The following is a 19232-nucleotide window of genomic DNA, read 5'->3' as shown; positions in this document are numbered from 1 at the left end:
TAAAAATAAAAACTTCCCTCTCTTATCCACATTCTTTTCCCCCCCCCTTTTTTTCTAACAAACAATATTATTTATATTAAAAATGATTGGATGGACTAAGTTCCATAATGAGTTAGCAATAATAATATGGTTCAAATTCGCCTTTAATACTAAGCGGCTGCCAAAGGTGAATTTAAACCAAATTATTCTAGCCCATTGTGAGGCTATGCTCATTCTTCTTCATCTTTCACTTTCAAATAAAGAGAAATATCACTAGATCGTAATACTAAGTGACATTCTCATATTAAAATAAAAATAAAAATTATTTTCACGTGTGAGGCATATGGTGGTAAGAAATAAAGTACCGTTTGGTACGTGGGACGAGACGAAACGAAGTGGGAAGAGGCGTTCCGTCCCACATTTGGTGCGCCTAAAACGGGTGGAACGCGCTGTTCCACGAGACGAATTTTGGGTGAATTTTTGTTCCGCCTCACCCGTTGGAACGACTCATTCAACATTCGTGAAACACAAAATTATAACATCTCCGTCTCCTTCTTCCTCCTTGTTTCCATCTGAGAGCATCTTTGCTCCCTCTCTGTTTCGTCCCGTCCTGTCTACATATCAAACGATATCTTAAGAGAAACTAATGAAAATAACTTGAAAACTTTGAGTTTTAAGGATAAAATAAATGATAAAGTGAATAGTATCATGATTGATTTTTAGTGTAAAAATAAAAAATTTCGTTAAAATAAACAGTGCGCAGCTTTTCCTTAAAGTTCCGAAATAAACAAAACAACAAGGGTTTACTTCTCACATACTTTTTTGTTAATTTATGTATGTTGATCTTCTTTATTTTATCTGATCCGACGGTAAAAAATTAGAAGGTTGCGTGAAAAGTAAAAAAGGTTGATATCACACCCCAACAACAAAACAACAGTCTCAACCGTCACCCGAGCTAGTCAACAGAAAAAAAAGCGTTGGAGCAGAGAAGAAGAAGAAGCAAGAATGATGAGGCCCGAGATTTTGTTGTTCGGAGACTCAATCACCCAACAATCCTTCCGACCAGGTGGCTGGGGCGCCGCTCTAGCTGATTCTTACTCCCGCAAGGTCTCTCTCTTTCTAACTGTTAATGCAAATCAGGAAATGTTGGTAATTTTTTGTGATGGTGTTTGATAGGCCGATGTAAAAGTTCGTGGGTATGGCGGGTACAACACGAGATGGGCACTGTTCTTGCTGCAGCACCTCTTTCCTTTGGTAAATTCTTATGCTGCATCCTCTGCAATTGTTTACTGTATCGTCTTCAAAGGTAAAAGCTTTTCTGGTTTGTTGGCATTGGAATTGCGTTTATTGGGTTTTATTCGATTTAGTTTTTTGTTAGTTAAATTGGGTTTTTGTTCGATTTCTCGCTCGTATTGCTTTACATTTCTGATTGTGCGTTTGATTTCTGAAAGTCAACGTCTTTGTTTGCTAGTATTTGATAGTATTGCTGATAGATCAAGTTATCATGTTGGGATGTTAGATTGGATATGTGATCAGTATGCATATGACTCATATGATATGAGGGAAATAAGTGTTGGTTTTGGAAGCGTATGCGAAAATCGTAGAAGTGATGGCCGCCATTATGTGATAAAAGGATAGGATTTGATTGATGCGGAAACGTTTATGGAAGTGACAGTATCCCACTGTGAATATGCAGGATTCTAAGAAACCTCCTGCTGCTGCCACAATTTTCTTTGGGGCCAATGACGCAGCTGTTTTAGGCAGAACAGGTGAACGGCAACATGTTCCCGTTGAAGAGTACAAGGAGAATCTCAGAAAAATTGTTCTTCATCTCAAGGTTCAAATTTGTTTACCTTTCTTAATGAATATTTTGGTTTTGCCAATTCAGTCTTTATCCTCATTGCCTGATAGATGCTATTTTATGTATAATACCGACATTGTGGGTAATTTACTTTTGGAAGGACCGAAGGAGCTATTTATAACTACCAATGGTATAAGATTGATAACGCAACTTCTACCATTGCAAGCATCAGCTCGTTATCTTTGCCTCTGAGTTGTATTCACATCATCGCTTGTCCAAGAAACCATAACTGCCCCCGTCTCTTTCTAAATGTTCTGTCAATAACATAATCTTGAGTAGAATATGTCTTATAGTACTGAAGTTCAGGAAATGCTTAAGGCTGTCCAATTCCTTGGACCTTGTTTTTGAATCACACGTAGAACTGCTAGTTCATTGCATATGATCACTTATTTCTTCCCGTGAATTGAGGGTCTTTGATTTCCAGAATGTGTTCATATATGATCTCGGGACTTTCTAAGGGGTGACTATTTTCAGGTCAATTGTTTAACCTATTTCTCATCGAATATAGGGGTTTTGATTGCAGGAGTGTTCTCCCACCATTTTGATTGTGCTTATTACTCCACCACCTGTTGACGAGGATGGCCGTAATGAATTTGCGCAGTATGATTTACTCTTCTCATTTCAGAACTTACTACACACATAATTGTCTTATTGTTGCTCTTCACAATGTTCATGTGATTGGTACCTAACATTTTGATTGTTTAATTGGGTTTCACAGATCTTTATATGGTAAGGATGCTAGTGGACTTCCAGAAAGGACGAATGAAGTGACAGGAGTTTATGCGAAGAAGTGCATTAAGCTAGCTGAGGAAATGGGTCTACGCTCCATCAATCTTTGGTCCGCAATGCAGGAAACGGAGGGTTGGCAGAAGAAATTTCTAAGGTTTGCCATCTTATAAAGCTTCAACTTGTATAGTTTACGGAATAATTGAGCATTAAGTGGTTGCAACCAGATCTTCCCATGCAAAAGAAGCACTATTTACTGATTAATGCCTTAGATTCGGCCATGATAGTCAGATCAAGACCATCTAATAATTTTGTGATCGTTAAATGGGGATCAAAGTTATACGAAGATAGATATACTCTAATTTAGTCCTAGAAATACTTAATTACATCTGATAAGTGTTTGACAGTGTGAGAGATTGAATAATCTGTCTTAATCCTTTGTTTTTCCATCGCAGTGACGGGTTGCACCTAACACCAGAAGGCAATGCTGTTGTCCACCAACAAGTCGTCAAAGTTTTCAGTGAAGCATGGCTTTCTGCCGCGGAAATGCCTTATGATTTCCCTCACCACTCAGAAATTGATGGGAAGAACCCTGAGAAAGCTTTCCAGCAACGATGCATATAACATAAACTCTTCGATTGCTTCAAGTTTTACAATTTTTCACAAGCAAATGCTATATTGGCATTCACCCCGAAGCACATTGCTTCTTCTGAAGATGTGACATAGAGAAGTGTCATTATTTTTTTCACTATTTGCTTGATTAGTATGTACAACAAAACTTTCTATGGGAAACTTGAAATCTTTCCATATCTTGTTCATTCAAAATTGTAAGAGTGAAATCTTTCCATATATTGGGGAATCCGAACAGAGGCCCTCGGGTCAAGGTAAATGCTCTTAGGGAAATAGTTTCAAACTTCAATTTTCTCCCCTGCACTACGCTCTTTTGTTCTAAGCCCTTGATTTTCTTTTGATTTATTTAGTGGGTTTAGAATGAAAGAGAAGAATGCAGAAAGTGAAAACGGGAGCGCAAAGTCATTTTCTGCACTCGTAAATGCAAACCAAACTCATTTCTTAGCTCTTTTATACCCTTATTTAAGTGTGACATTCCTAATTTTTAACTTTAAATTTAATTAACAGTTAACCAAAAGAGGCAATAAAATGCATGGCGTTATGCAAACCATTGCAATTAATAAATTTGACAGCTTCTAAGAGTGAAGTCTCTCTTAACGACTTTTACCAAATTAACTTCATTAATTGGAGCAAAACCGATTTTTACTCTCAAATTTGTCCTAGTTGACTTTGACTTTCTTTGGCCATGAACCAAAAGATGACCCTTTTTTTCTTCTGCACGCTCGTGTTAATTTTAGTCCATTAATTCTTGTTTAACGTATTTAATCAGGGGGCCAAAATTAAAATGGGTCTCTAAGATGAGAAAACTGGGGTGCCAACATCATTTTCTGCTAAATAAACATTACATAACGCCATTACATACTTAAGAACTTGAGTTAATGGATTTAATTACAGTCGGGATAATATCCAACAAATTAAAGAGAAATTTATAGGAGCCAAATTTTGAGACCAACAAAGAAAACCCTAATGGCAAAAGTATGTAAATTTAGCTCACGCGATCAATCATGACCGTTGAATGAAGCAAGATCAACGGTCACGATCTATCCTTATAATAAATGCATTTCCTCCTTCACCTTTTAAGCAAGCAAGAGTACAATGGGGACAGCTCCCAAAACAGAAGCTACCCCATTTTCCTACTACTAAACTCTACCATATTTTGCTTAGAGCATCTTTAATGGAGCTCAACAAGCTCAGGGAAAACCTCGTCTCTCAAATTCACGTTCCGTTGCTCGCACCGGAGAATTATGTCAAACCTTACACAACGAAAGATGAGTTTCTCTTTGAAGCGTCTTCGTCTTCAAAGGGAAACTACAATTACCTCCAAGATTTTCACCATCTTGATCATCAATTTCAGGTCAATGTCTCCTCTTCAAACCCTATGTTTGGGACCCACACCCCATGTTTTGATCCGTACAACGACACATCCTACCCGTACGATCAAAATTCATCTCATCAAGATGTGAACTTTTACGACTGTAAGCCTCTAAATGTTGCAGAAAACAATGGGACCCATGGACAAGTTTTGGACAATTTACAAGGTGGGTCCTGCTTGAAATTCTCAACTCATCACAGATTATCAAATCCATTAGATCATGTGGTGGGAACTTCATCTCATATGACTGCAACTAATTTCCTGCCGTTGGATTGCTCTCAAGATATTAAACCCGTGAACTTTTTGGTGCCGGATGAGGTCTCCTGCATAAACAATGCAGACCAAAATGCGTACTACAGAAAATTTGGGATGAATGGTAAAAGCAGAGTTACCGGAGTAACAAGAGGGTCAACGGTGAAAGGTCGAAAGAAGTCAAATGTGGTCAAGGGTCAATGGACAATTGAGGAAGATAGGTAAAAACTGAAAGATTAAAACTTTAATTGCATTTTTGGGTAGCTTAAGATCTCTAATTAATGTGAAATTTGTGTTAATACAGGCTCTTAATTCAACTGGTTGAGCAATTTGGAGTGAGGAAATGGTCTCACATTGCTCAGATGTTGCCTGGGAGAATTGGGAAGCAATGTAGGGAGAGATGGCATAACCACCTAAGGCCTGACATCAAGGTATTCAATAATCGACTGACTTATACTTGTTTAGCATTGTTTTTAGAAGAGGGAAAAGCGCATCGTCGTCATGAAGTATTTGGATTTTGAATAAAAGCGCTTACAAGTGTTTTATAAATAAGCGATCCCAAACATGAATGATCATTATAGAACTAGACATGCTAATTCCATGAAAATTGTTTTTAGGTTGCAATACACTTGGCGAGTAATGCTACATGAATCACACGTACATTCGTCTAGTTGCGTACTGTGACATTACTAATAGTTAGTGGTGTAGTAACGCGTGGTACAAATCTAATACAAGAAAGTGATGCAAATGGTTTTGTTTTGTTTTATTAATGTCAATTTTATTTGTTTTGCAGAAGGACACATGGAGTGAGGGGGAGGACAAGATATTGATACAAGCTCATGCAGAAATAGGAAACAAGTGGGCAGAAATTGCAAAGAGACTGCCCGGAAGGACCGAAAACTCCATCAAAAACCACTGGAACGCAACGAAAAGGCGACAATATTCCAAGCGAAAATGTCGATCAAAGTACCCTAGAGGCTCCGTTCTGCAGGAATACATCAAGAGCTTAAACCTAGACTCGGCAAGCAACGGCACAGGGCGGCAGCGAAAGAACAGTTCAGCTAACAACAACGGTGTCAGCACCAGCACCAAAGCAGCTGCAGCTGCTCATCAGCCACAAACCAACCTGGAGTTTTCGTCCGCAAATGATCAGTTCGTTCCGAGCTACAACGATTTCAATGAGGACCCCAATTTTTGTTTTGACGAGAACATCTTCGAGGAAGGGTGTAGCATCGACTCTCTGCTCGATGACATCCCTTGCGCTCCTGATGTTGGTGAGAAGAACAGTAACTTTGATGGTAAAAATCAGATTGATTACGGTAATGTTGACAAGGGTAATTTTGATGAGAAGGGTTTTGATGTGGAGATGCAAGTGGATTGGGAGAGTAATGAAGTGAAGAAGGAGATGGATTTGGTGGAGATGATATCTCAAGTGAACTAATTAATAAGCTGAATTCATAGAGTTGAAGAAAGAGAGAGGGATGCAATCAGCTTTGAAGTCGATCGAGTTTTGGTTATCTGTGTAGAATTTTGAATGTAACCAAGAGTATATTTCCGTTTTTCTCTCGTCGCATGATCATCATATGATGAGAGATAGAGAGAAAGAGGTGTAGCGGGATTACACGGTTTTATTACAATAACATAATACAGAGGTTAATATATGGTTTATGCATGGAGGTGAAGAAAAGTATACTTTCAATAATGATTAATGAATATGTACTAAAAAATAATAATAATGATTAATGAATAAGGGATACGTGATTTTATCATAATATATATACGTACTCTTGCTGATAGCTTTTGTATGTGTATTATGGTTTTGAGTGTATCACGTACGTGTTCTTGCAGTTGCTAATAATGTTTTCAATTATTAATTAAGTAGGGTTTTACAGTGTTACATGTTTAGTTAATTGAATTTTTTTAGGCCAAATTGAACATTGAGCCGACCTAGGTGCAAGCAGATTATGTCACATAATCTAATTACATAATATGATAATTGTCATAGAAATATTAATCGTAACGAAGTATTGCCTAAGTCCGACAAGTTATTTGGCGATCGATAAATTAACATACTCTGAGGCACATTGAACTCAATTTTAATCTCTCTCTGCTCTCTGAAACTCAAAACTTGTCAATTTACTCCTTAAAACTCAAAATTCATTTTATATTGCCTTGCTTCTATTTTTTTAACAAGTTCATCCATTCAAAATTTATAATTGGCAATATGCCAAATTTTCCCTGAAATAAAATGAATAGTAAAAAAGAACCATCTTCTCTCTTCACCAACTACTTCCATTAAGAACATAAGAAATAACGAAATCAATGTAACTAATAATGAGGTGGCTAGAAATGGAGGGAGAAAGGATGAATGTATGGATGATTATAGAGAGAGGTCGGGGAGATGAAATGCATGAATTGTTTTTGCTATTTTTCTTACTTTTCCTTTTTTAATATGTTACATAATGTTTAAAAATTAAATTAAATTTTCTTTTATTTTATTTTTTTCAATTTATGTGGCACCATTTGATTGGATAAGTGACCTTTGTACTTGTGCCACGTCAGTCATAAGTGGGTCCTAATTATACCACATAAGTAAACTTAACGGTTATTTAATGGAATACATAGAAACAAGCAGAAGTGTAGGGAATATTGAGTTTCAAGGAGTAAAATGGAGACTTTTGAGTTTTAGGGAGCAAAGTGTGATTGAACTAGAGTTCCAGGGAGCAACGTGGCGACTGTTGAGTTTCAGGGGTAAAGTGAGATGAAAGTCCAACTCTTGGAGTAAGATGACGACTTTTGAGTTTCAATTACAAAGTGGGATCGAAATCGAGTTCCACGGAGTGTAGCTAAAAATAAGCCTGAGATTAAAGCAAAGTTCCAAGGAACATAGCAACAAAGAAAGCCAAAAAGTAACTCATGATGTAAACTCCCTGCTTTGTTTTGGGACAAACTGTTTGGTTAATCTAGGGTTTGCTCTAAGTGCACCGTGACCGTGACCGTGACCGTTGGATGAAGTGGTAGGAAGCCCAATTAACGACAATAAAAGCAAAAACAACCCAAAAGATAAGATATAAGGCAAGCAAAGCAAAGCAGCCAACGACACGACTGCTTGACGAAGAAATTAATGTTTCGTGCATGTCCAGTAATTAATACTTAATTGAAATCTCTTTAGGAATCTTTCCACAAAAGAATTTAGCCTTACTCTATATATTGTAAACTATCGTACACACATGAAATAATTCAAGGAGTCATATGTAGGAACTATAAATGGTTAGTCTTCAACAAGGATCACAAACAACATATCTTACATATAACATTTACAAGAGTTGGCATTAAAAACAGATCGACCATACCTGAGAACCCATCTGTCCAGCAACAAAGACAGCAACAACACCAACCAAAAGATCTGGTGCAGGCTGTGTTTACTGGTAACGCATAAGAATTCTTCTACTCACTCAAGACCTTATGTTCCAATGGTGATAGAACCCTGATTACAGAACGTGTTCTTTGTGAGCAGGGAATCCTTTATTATATTAAACTGAACTTCTCCAACCTCCATCTATCATGATGATTGGATAGCAACCGCTATGAACTGCAGCAATCGGTTTCCTTTGACGTGGAGCAATGCAAGCATCCTTATCACGTCCCATATCCCTTAATTCTAAGAGATCAGTTATTGACATGGCCATGACTCCTAATTGGTTTAAACCCACGTTTAGGTATCCTTATCATGATATGTGTAAGTTCAAAACCTAACATCATATTTCTACAATTTGTTTTGGATCGATAAAAAAGTTTTTGAGTTGTTTTCGGGGTTTAGGGTTACCGATTAGATTGTTTGGTTAGTTTCGGGGTTTAGGGTTTCCGATTGGATTTGTCTGGTTAGTTTCGGGGTTTAGGGTTTCCGATTCGATTTGTCTGGTTGATTTCTTTCAACTATCATATTATTATTATGATGACGGCGATGAGCCAAAACCTAATAGGTTTCCCGCTGTTTCACCAGAAGAAAAAAAAAATTAATAATAATAATAATCCAATATGCAGTATATCGTATAACAGAAACATGAATACTACTAGGGCAACAAATATTAGGCCCCCCTGGCTCTGGTTGCTGGAATATGGAGAAAACTAGATCATTATGTTCTCCAACAGCAGATGCAAACTTTGTTGCAGATTCTGGAATTGCAGGTACCGCTGCTTTTGCTACAGCTTCAACCTTCTTCGCCCGCAAGGTAGTACTTTTTTTCTTTCCTCTTTTGGCAATAAGGATTGTCTAACTGTGTGTGGTTGTAACACTACGGAGTTTTGTTATAGAACCTGCCAACTTTCTTCCTTCCTCGTCCCCGTCCTTCTCCTTATCCTGTGGATCATCCCATGAATATGGCTCCTGCCCGTTTCGCCGTGGATTAGTTTAACAAGGAAACGAATGCCAAACTGCATCTTGTGAGAGTTGTTTCTGCTTTGGAGCGGCTCAGGTTTGGTTATTTCCGTCAACTACTAAGATTGGAGGTGCTTGATGAGGGCGTGGCCAAAATTTACAGTGCAGTTGTTGAAAGCAAATTTGGCAGCAGCGATATGAGGCTGGTAAACTTTCTGGAAGTGGAAGGTAACTGTGTTATGCTATTATGTTAATTAGCTTGTTAATTTATCATTACAAATTTAGTTGACCACATATGTTAACTCTGACGCCCAGCTACAGTATCAGGTACTTAGTGTTTCCAAGGAGAGAACCTACCGCCACCCACCCTAGCTTTTGGCCTTGGAGTCGGCGACAATCCTTCTTGATTCCTTTTTTCTTTTTTCTTTTTTGTTTTTGTAGTGGTCACTATCTCGCTCTGCTCAAGAGAGCTTTGTGGTCGTGGTTGTGGCCACTAAGCCACTCTCTTTTTTAGGAGAGCCTTTATAGAGGTTATGACTAGTTACTCAAATCCCATATCAAATTTGAGGTGGTGATTTTGATGTTTGTCGTTGGAGGAAAACTCGACGTTTATTGAAAGTAATTCATAACAGGAATTATTGCATCAATATAATTTAGCGTTGATAAACAAATCAATCGATTCCAAAATTTCTGATATATTATGATATTCCAAAATTCTGAAAATATTCCAAAATTCCGAAATTAAAACTAGGAAAAATTAGTATCCGCTCCCTAGTTCTTACTGTTTATTAACTAAGACCTTATTAGTTATCAAATTTTGATTCAAGTCCCTAGCACTAATGTGATAATGAATTTACATGTTTATTATATAATTTTTTTAATATAAAAATTAGTAATTAATTTAGGGTTTAATACTCACACCTCTATTAAAGTTTACATGTACCCTTTTTTAATATACTCTTTTTTAATATACCCTTTTTTATATACCCTTTTTTATAAATTAAAAATAATAATTAATTTACATGTACCCTTTTTTAATATAAAACCCATTCAAATTTTTTAATCCATGTTTAAACTTATATGGGTACATTCTTTTTCGTTTATTTGAGAATGTATCCATGTTTTGGTACAATAACTTTTTTTGTTAATTTTGGCTAATGTACCCATACATATATGTATATATACACACACACACACACAAAATATAATAGAGAGTATAATTTATATTTTATTATTTTAATCCCATAAATTATGGGTTTTATTTAAAATCTCATTAATATAAACAATTACAAATTTCAATTTTTAATTTTTAATTTAAAAAATATAGTAACTTACATTATTACATTAATGTTACGGACCTCAATCAAAGAATGTTGATAGCTAGAGACCGCATTCAAAGTGTCCCTTAAAACTAATATGTAATTCCAAAACCTTGTTGAATCAACATTTGGAAGCTTGTTTCCAATCCAAAAATCACCCCTAGCCTAGGCTTTCAAAAATCGAGTGAGAAAACTTGAAACGAACCTTGTATACCAATGATGATTAGCATTTTGAAAGACGAAAGCTTTTTTACGAGATCAACTTTTAAGTGTGACGGTCACATTGTGTTATCAATGATCGACTTTCAAGTGTGACATGTTGAACAAAAATAAAAAATAAACATGTGAAAAATAGAGTCCACACAAATTGGGTCAAACTACAAGGTGTAATCCAAGCCCAAAAGATGAGGATGGGCTTTACCCACAAATACATCCAGAAATAAATATAAAAAAATTATATTTTCTCCTACAAAAAGGGGGAAGTAACGTGCACAAAAGGAAAAAAAAACAGGTGCTCCCCATTTTCTGCAAACAAAAAGGAAACGTGGAGTCAGAAATGGTGGTTAACAGAAAGTGGCAGGAGGTCATGGCTTCTACCTCTCCCCCACATAACAAATTCTAGAGCTTTCCTAGAATGCCTATAAATAAGCATTACCTACAGCAAGTAAAAGGGGAGACAGAAAAAAGAGGGGAAACTCTGCAGAAAATAAGAGCAACTTTTAGAGAAAATACAAAAAGCAACAAGGTGCTGCCAGGAAAGAGAGCAAGCTATTCAACCATTTTGTGCTTTTGAATCGAGATCCAAAAGAAGAACATTCATCACCAAGTATGAAGCAAGTTCTGTTAAAATTATTCTTTTTCTCTTGTTTGATGTTATGTTGCAAGAAGAACAAAAAAACATTGCAGCAGCAAACACAAAAATAAAAATGCTGCAGACAAACAAAAAATGAATGAGGAAAGGGAAACAAGCAAAAGCATATAAAACCTTTGCCTCTTTGTTTGGCGTTCTTCACCAATTAAATGGAGTTGGAGACTCTAAATATCCACCGACTCCCCAGCTGCAGCAGAGATAATCTCCAAGAATCCCATGAATTTCTTCGGGGTGGCCTAGACCACCCCGTGAAATTTTAACCAAAGTTTAAATAGTCTACTCCTTCGCCAGATTGTCAAGTGCAATTTCAAAGCTCTAAGCTTAAGTTCCCGAGAAATAAGACAGCAAGGAGTCAACATATACAAAGATGCAACTCAAGAAAAAGAAAAGAAATTATTCTATTTGGTGTTTTTTATTTTTGCTACCCACGGGTACAAAACATGGAGGATGGCTTTGGCTAAAAACTCTATGAAAACCATTGGGGATAAGAGTTCAAGGAAAGGGAAAAGTCGGAAAAGAGAATGTCTCCCTTTATATTTATAAAGCTCCAGCAAAGTTGATGATGTTTGTTCAAGTGTTTCCAAGGTGGACCAAAGTTAAAGCATGGGACTTCACCAAAAGAAAAAAATGGGATAAGTGGCTGTTGTGTTTTGGAAAAATGGTGCAGCTATATTTAGGAAGCATGCCGTGTAAAACACTCCAAACACCAAACTATATTTTCTCATGGGTACTGACATTAGCTATACTTGACTAAGATGTCAAAGGTAGCTGTCATGTTTGAAAAAAGGAGCAGCTAGGTTGGAAGAAACATGCCGTGTAAAACACTTCAAATATCAAACTATATTTACTCATGGATACTGAGGACAAAATGTTATGGATGACTAATGTTGATGAGAAAGAAAAGCAAGCAGACTACCATGAGCATGGCTATTTTAAAACCACTCACATGACATTCAAATGGAAAAGCATCGAAGGCAACACACAAATAGAAACAAAAAAAAGAAATGGGTACGTTACTACAAATTTCCGGGGGGGGGGGGGTAATTCCCTCCTTTGGAGCCATGAATCAACAATTATCTTCGACTAACTCAGGGCTGCAAAATGGTTTGTCCAACAACCAATCGAAGAGATGCCGCTACCAGGGATGCCTGCACGAAAGAATTAACAAATTCATCGCAGTTAGAGCTTCATTTCACTCCAGATACACAAGCAGATCCAGAATATGAAGAAAAATAAAAAAAATAAAAAAAAAGCGAAAATAAGTAACCTGTTTGATAAAAGGAATCACATGCAAAGTTGTGAGCCTTTGATCCACAAAAAGAAGAACAATCAAAAGTGGTAAGAGCAAGAATACAAGGCGGCAGGAAGAGAATGAAAGCTTTTTTGTGACCTGCGAAAGAATGGGTTTGCGATTTAAGGGGGAAATAATGGAAAATCGAAGTAATTTGAACAAAGAATCTAAACTACAACAAACCTTACCCATTCCCACTTTGAAATCCACGAATACCCAATCCAAATAGAAGTTTGAAATGTGACGAAATCCACGGAACCCAAGAATATCGGGGTTGCCTGCCGTTTCGGGACGGAGACCACCGAGTCTGGGGGCTAAGTAAAGGAGGGATCTCCAAGGCATTTCACGGGGTATGAATGAAGTCCACCTCACAAGAGTTTTTTTTTTTCACATGGAGAAGAAGAGAGTTTTTGTTGAAACAGAGTCCTATTTGGACTTAGAAAGTCTTAAAGTTACATAAAGAAAATAATAATGCAACTTGCTGTCAGATTGGAAGGACACTTGGGTCAAATGGTTCAAAGCCCCATGATAAATAGAAGAATAGGAAATGCAACAAGAGGACAAGGCGCCATCAAGTTCCATATAAAAGAAAATAAAAGGGTGGATATGACGTGGTCTTTAAAAACATTCCAGATTGTTTTACTCAACACTAATTAATAGGTCATTTACCTATTAATTATTCAAAAGCCCAAACGGAATGAAGCTTTACCAAAATTAGTGGCACTTGATGGCCAAGTCCCATTCGAAATTCCTAAAATTAGGAATTGAAATGAAAATCTCCATCAAGCAATTAAGTAAGGGAAAGGCAAAATAAAACCCTTACTTCGCAAAGCCTATTAGGCAAATACGAAGGTCATATATGGGTTTTAAATAAATCCAATTGACTACTTAGTTTACCAAGTCTGAATACAAATATGCAAATCCAAATCAAGCAGTAATGAACTACGCCGGTTTGATTCCGTTAAGGATACGTAGGCAGTCTAATATCAAGTTTTAGACGAAACCGTGAAACCGAAACGAATCCCTGGTTTATATAAACTAAATTCACTCCTGCTATCAAATACCAAAATGGCACGAAGCTGAAGAAAAGTTTTCAAAGGGCACGAAGCCGTATCAAAGTCTCAAGTGGCACAAAGCCGAAGAAAAGTCTCAAATGGCATGAAGTCATATCAAATTTTCAAATGCTCCTCGCCTGCAGGAGCTGAAACTGCATAAGGCACTATGCTCCTCACCTGCATGAGTTAAAACTGCACAAGGCATCAAATCCAAATAAATCCCAAACACCATGAACTACGAGTGACTTGATCCCTCAAGAGGGTACGTAGGCAATCTAGGGATCGACCTAGGTGCAGTCACAAAATCAAACAAACATCAAATTCCTCAAGTTACATTTTTATTTGAATTGGAATCAAAGGGTATTTCTTTCCCAAAAGAAAGATTGTAATTAATAGGCGCGTAGCCTAAAATGGGTCGAACTCGAATTAATAAAACCCTCTTCAGAAAACTGAACGAGGGTGAAATTGTGTCGAGTAAATTATTTGTTTACATATTATGTACAATTTTTGCTCAACATGATAGTCACATTATCACAAGCCAGTATACATAGGCTTACTTTTATCATACAAATAAGTAACGAAGCCATGAAAGTTAGAGAAAATGGATGCCAACAACTACATTCCTACACAACCCCTAATTCTTTTTCGGGATTACGTTCTACACTAACTCCGCCTATGTAAGTTTATCTTACATTGCCGGTCCCAAGCTCGGATAAAGGAGGAGGGGGAGGGCGTCAGGTAGTCGACAGCCGGCACTCCTCGGTTACGTCGAATCCTTATGAAAATGAATCCAAAATGAAATTGTGCTAAAGCTAGGGCGTCACCTGTAAGTGGCGCGCTGTGTGGCCCGAGCACAGTGATAAGTGAGCAAGGGTCGCTGTATCTCCATCGACACCAGGATGCAGTGTTAAATGAGCAAGGGGGCCATAGAAACTTCTTTTCGAACGACTCCACTCAAAGTTGTTTGGGAGCATATGCTCCTATCAACTTTACACATAACACACAAAAGAAGTACTTTGATCCTATTAGACAGGGGAGGGTGAAGAAGCTAGGACAGAAGGGTAGAGTTCAAGAGAGTAGAATGCGTTTAGGAACGTGGAATATAGGAACCTTAACGGGAAAATCTATGGAAGTAGTGGAAGTTATGGTGAGGAGAATGATAAATATTATGTGCCTACAAGAAACTAAGTGGGTGGGTCTTAAGGCAAAAGATCTAGAAAACTCAGGGTTTAAACTTTAGTATTCGGGCACAAATAGAATGAGAAACGGTGTTGGCATCATCGTGGACAAGACCTTGACACAAGATGTTGTAGATGTCAATAGGGTAGGAGATAGAATCATGGCAATCAAGATTGTAATAGGACAAGAACTCATCAATGTGATTAGTGCGTACGCACCTCAAGTAGGGTTGGATACGAGTTTGAAGGAGAAATTTTGGGAAGACCTTGGAGACTTGGTGCAAGGAATTGCTCAGACGGAGAAGTTATTTATAGGAGGAGATTTAAATAGACACGTGGGCAGGGAGACAGGCAACTATGGAGGTTTTCATGGTGGCCATGGTTTTGGGGAGAGAAACGAGGATGGAGAAGCTATCTTGGATTTTGCAATGGCGTATGATCTCTTCTTAGCCAACACCTTCTTTAAGAAGAGAGAAATCCGAAAAGTAGCAAAAGAGATATTAGGAGAGTCCAAGGGCTTTGCTCCACACCAAAAGGAATCTTGGTGGTGGAATGAAAAGGTACAAATAAAGGTGAAGGCTAAGAAGGAATGTTGTAAAGCCTTATACAAGGATAGGACCGATGAAAATGGTGAAAGGTATAGAAGAGCGAAGCAAGAGGCGAAGAAAGTTGTGAGAGAAGCTAAGTTAGCAGCTTATGACGATATGTATAAGCGACTAGATACCAAAGAATGAGAGTTGGATATCTATAAACTAGCTAGAGCAAGGGAAAAGAAGACAAGGGACCTAAACCAAGTGAGGTGCATCAAGGATGAGGATGGAAAGGTTCTTGCTACAGAGAACGCGGTCAAAGACAGATGGAGAGGTTATTTTCATAATTTTTTCAATGAAGGACATGAAAGGAGTGTTTCTTTAGGGGAGTTGAGTAACTCAGAAGAGTGTAGAAACTACTCCTTTTATCGTCGAATCAGGAAGGAAGAAGTGGTTGTAGCTTTGAAGAAGATGAAGCATAGAAAAGCAGTGGGCCCAGACGATATACCGATCGAAGTGTGAAAAGTCTTGGGAGAGATAGGTATAACATGGCTCACTGACATTTTCAATAGGATTTTGAAAACGAAAAAGATGCCAAATGAGTGGCGAAAGAGCACTTTGGTGCCTATCTACAAGAATAAAAGCGACGTACAAAATTGCATAAACTATAGAGGTATTAAGCTAATGAGTCATATAATGAAGCTCTGGGAAAGAGTCATTGAGCATAGATTGAGGCAAGAGACATGGGTTTCAGACAACCAATTCGGGTTCATGCCAGGGCGCTCAACCATGGAGGCAATCTATCTCTTACGAAGATTAATGGAAAGATATAGAGATGAGAAAACGGATTTACACATGGTCTTTATAGATTTGGAAAAAGCGTATGATAGGGTCCCAAGAGATATTCTTTGGAGGATTTTAGAGAAAAAAAAGAGTACGAGTAGCATATATCCAAGCTATAAAGGATATGTATGAAGGAGCAAAGACTGTCGTAAGAACTCATGAATGACAAACCGAAAGCTTCCCCATAACTATAGGATTACATCAAGGCTCATCCTTAAGTCCTTAGCTTTTTGCGTTGGTAATGGATGAGTTAACAGGACATATTCAAGATGATATTCCTTGGTGTATGCTTTTCGCAGACGATATAGTGTTGATAGATGAAACTCAGGAAGAGGTAAATGCGAAGCTTAACCTTTGGAGAGAAGTGTTGAAATATAAAGGTCTTCGTCTAAGCCGATCAAAGACAGAATATATGGAGTGCAAGTTCAGTGCAAATGGATGCCAAAATGAGTTAGGGGTGAGGATCGGAGATCAGGAAATTCCAAAGAGCGACCGTTTTCGCTACCTAGGATCTATCTTGCAAAAGAACGGAGAATTAGATGGAGATCTCAACCATAGAATACAAGCTGGATGGATGAAGTGGAAGAGTGCATCCGGCGTGTTGTGTGACCGCCGTATGCCACTGAAGCTTAAGGGAAAATTTTATAGGACGGCAATAAGGCCGGTGATGCTGTATGGCACAAAATGTTAGGCGGTGAAGCATCAACACGTACACAAAATGGGTGTAGCAGAGATGAGGATGCTTCGTTGGATGTGTGGGCACACGAGAAAGGATAAGATTAGGAATGAGGTTATCCGAGGTAAAGTAGGAGTAGCCGAAATTGTAGAAAAGCTGAGAGAAAATCGGTTACGGTGGTTTGGACATGTGCAGAAAAGGCCTACTAACGCTCCGGTTAGAAGATGCAACTACGGGACAGAGGTTCAGGGCAGAAGGGGTAGAGGAAGACCTAGGAAAACTTTGGAAGAGACTCTAAGAAAAGACTTAGAGTACTTGGATCTAACGGAGGACATGACACAGGACCGAGCACAATGGCGTTCTAAGATTCATATAGCCGACCCCACTCGGTGACTTGGATTTTTCAAGTCTCCAACCGAGAAGTTTTCCTCACTCGAGAAATTAAGGGAACACTACCTCAACCTACATGCTCCACTCACAAAGCTTCAACTTACAAGCTTCAACAAAAGAAAAATTCAAAGAACTTAGTGAAGAAGGCTTTGGTGTATTTAACACAATACGTTGAAATGAAGCAAAGCTTATTTATTGATATCTCTGATAAGTTACAAATATGTACATATACATGAGTCAAAATAAACAAACAAGAAGGAGCCTTCACAAAGGTTGCTTAGGAGAAGTCTCAGCAGTCGGTGGTGCCCCAGAAAGAGAAGGCACCGGAGGGGGATCATTCAAAGTCTCAGTACTGGACAGAACCCTAAAAGGAGGAGGCATCAGAGGTTGATCATTTGGAGCTTCATTACGCGGTACAGCTCCAGAAGACGAAGGAAATAAATGCCCTTGGAACAAACCCATAAACCTCTAATGATCAAGTAAAATTTGACCATCAGATTCCTTCATCTGGTCAAGCGTCATCTTCATGTTTGTAGCATAGTCATATGCGAGCCGGTGCAACTGTTTATTCTCATGCTTGAGCCCTCTAATCTTCTGTTTGAGACTCATTACTTCAGCCGCCAATGATTCAACTTGACGGGTTAGAGCAAATAGGCGTTGGGCCATATTAGACACATAACCTGCACACTGAACACTGAGAGCCAGAGAATCCTTAACAGCCAACTCATCAAACCGTTTGGAAAGTAGTCTGTTATCTTTGGGAGTGAGAAGGTTCCTGGTCACCAACGCAACGGTCATATCATTCTTCATCACGGATTCCCCAACAGTAAGAGGACCAGTAGGGGATAAGAAGGATGGGCGCCATATGTTGTCTGGAGAAGGCGTGGCTGCCTCTTCAACCAGGTTCAAAGCAAAACGACTGTCGGAGGGGCCAGACATTTTCAAAGGTGTTGAAGAGATAAGAGGTTGGACAAATCAAGATCTTAGAAGTGCAAGAAGGGAGCTTCTACCGGTGGAGATTCAAGTGTGCTTTGGAACTTAATGCCAGCCTTTATAAAAATTTGCACTCGACGGAGCTTCAGAAATCGAAGAGGCGCCTGCTCAGAAATTGAAGAGGCGTTTGCTTTCTCAAAAACTGGGCTGCTCAAAGACCACGAGGGCCAATCTTAGAAATCGAAGAGGCGTTTGAAGAAGCGTTTGCTTTCTCAAAAGCTAGGCTGCTTAAAGACCACGAAGGCCGATCTCAGAAATCGAATAGGCGCTTGCTTTCTCAAAAGCTAGGCTGCTCAAAGACCACAAGGGCCGATCTCAGAAATCGAAGAGGCACCTGCTTTTTCAGCCTTGTTAGCACCTGTCACATGCACACTCATCTTTGCGGAAACTACGGGAATTCTGTCGAAGATTTCTAGTGAAGTAGAAAGCACGTGAATCTTACTGTTCAATCATCAACTTTCCACACGCAACATCAGCTCATGGGTACCACAGATAACTTTGCCAAAGATCTCTAACAAAGTTTAGACACGTGAAGCTTGCAGCTTCCACTACATCGCTATGACCAAGAAGGGTAAAAGAATAGCAAAGAAACAGCATTAACAAAGTTTAGACACATAAATTTTGAAGGTCTAGCTACCATATTATTACTCACAAGGGTAAAGGAACAACATCACTGCTAGATAATTGGAAAGTCCCTGTGTGTCAACCTCTGTGCTCCGTGGCAAGGTAGACTAGCAAACATGCCCAACCTTTACTCACATTCGAGAAAACACTCCCAATAAGATTGTTTGCTCTAAAATCGAAGATGCACCGCCCTCCAAATCTCGAGAGCCAGACTCCCAACATGATTACTTTCTCAAAAATCGAAGAGACACCGCTCTCCGAATC

At 38.5% G+C, this 19232-nt stretch overlaps 3 protein-coding genes across 6 annotated transcripts; 2 read left to right on the top strand and 1 right to left on the bottom strand.

Moving 5' to 3' along the window:
- The first annotated feature begins 914 nt into the window (after positions 1 to 914).
- LOC126598690 (GDSL esterase/lipase At5g62930-like) lies at positions 915 to 3455 on the top strand. 3 transcript variants are annotated; one of them, XM_050265048.1, is made up of 6 exons: positions 915 to 1086; positions 1156 to 1233; positions 1676 to 1816; positions 2364 to 2440; positions 2559 to 2723; positions 3022 to 3455. In XM_050265048.1, the coding sequence occupies exons 1-6, from the start codon at positions 985 to 987 to the stop codon at positions 3188 to 3190; spliced, it is 732 nt and encodes a 243-aa protein (XP_050121005.1). In that variant the 5' UTR covers positions 915 to 984; the 3' UTR covers positions 3191 to 3455. The 3 variants fall into 3 exon arrangements, with proteins under 3 accessions (XP_050121005.1, XP_050121006.1, XP_050121007.1); XM_050265050.1 differs by having other exon boundaries at positions 1016 to 1086; positions 1156 to 1285; XM_050265049.1 differs by having other exon boundaries at positions 940 to 1285.
- A 915-nt stretch (positions 3456 to 4370) lies between these two features.
- On the top strand, positions 4371 to 6437 carry LOC126599145 (transcription factor MYB98-like). The gene is made up of 3 exons (XM_050265483.1): positions 4371 to 5041; positions 5125 to 5251; positions 5614 to 6437. The coding sequence occupies exons 1-3, from the start codon at positions 4371 to 4373 to the stop codon at positions 6259 to 6261; spliced, it is 1446 nt and encodes a 481-aa protein (XP_050121440.1). The 3' UTR covers positions 6262 to 6437.
- A 5064-nt stretch (positions 6438 to 11501) lies between these two features.
- On the bottom strand, positions 11502 to 13153 carry LOC126598694 (uncharacterized). 2 transcript variants are annotated; one of them, XM_050265054.1, is made up of 3 exons: positions 12863 to 13153; positions 12656 to 12778; positions 11502 to 12536 (listed from the first exon to the last, which is right to left on the bottom strand). In XM_050265054.1, the coding sequence occupies exons 1-3, from the start codon at positions 13019 to 13021 to the stop codon at positions 12477 to 12479; spliced, it is 342 nt and encodes a 113-aa protein (XP_050121011.1). In that variant the 5' UTR covers positions 13022 to 13153; the 3' UTR covers positions 11502 to 12476. The 2 variants fall into 2 exon arrangements, with proteins under 2 accessions (XP_050121011.1, XP_050121010.1); XM_050265053.1 differs by having other exon boundaries at positions 12868 to 13144.
- Between the last annotated feature and the right edge of the window lie 6079 nt (positions 13154 to 19232).

The sequence above is a fragment of the Malus sylvestris genome, chromosome 14 (assembly GCF_916048215.2).
Source record: "Malus sylvestris chromosome 14, drMalSylv7.2, whole genome shotgun sequence".
Lineage (NCBI taxonomy): Eukaryota > Viridiplantae > Streptophyta > Magnoliopsida > Rosales > Rosaceae > Malus > Malus sylvestris.
The sequence above is the reverse complement of the archived record's forward strand: the minus strand, read 5'-3'. Positions and strand labels throughout refer to the sequence as shown.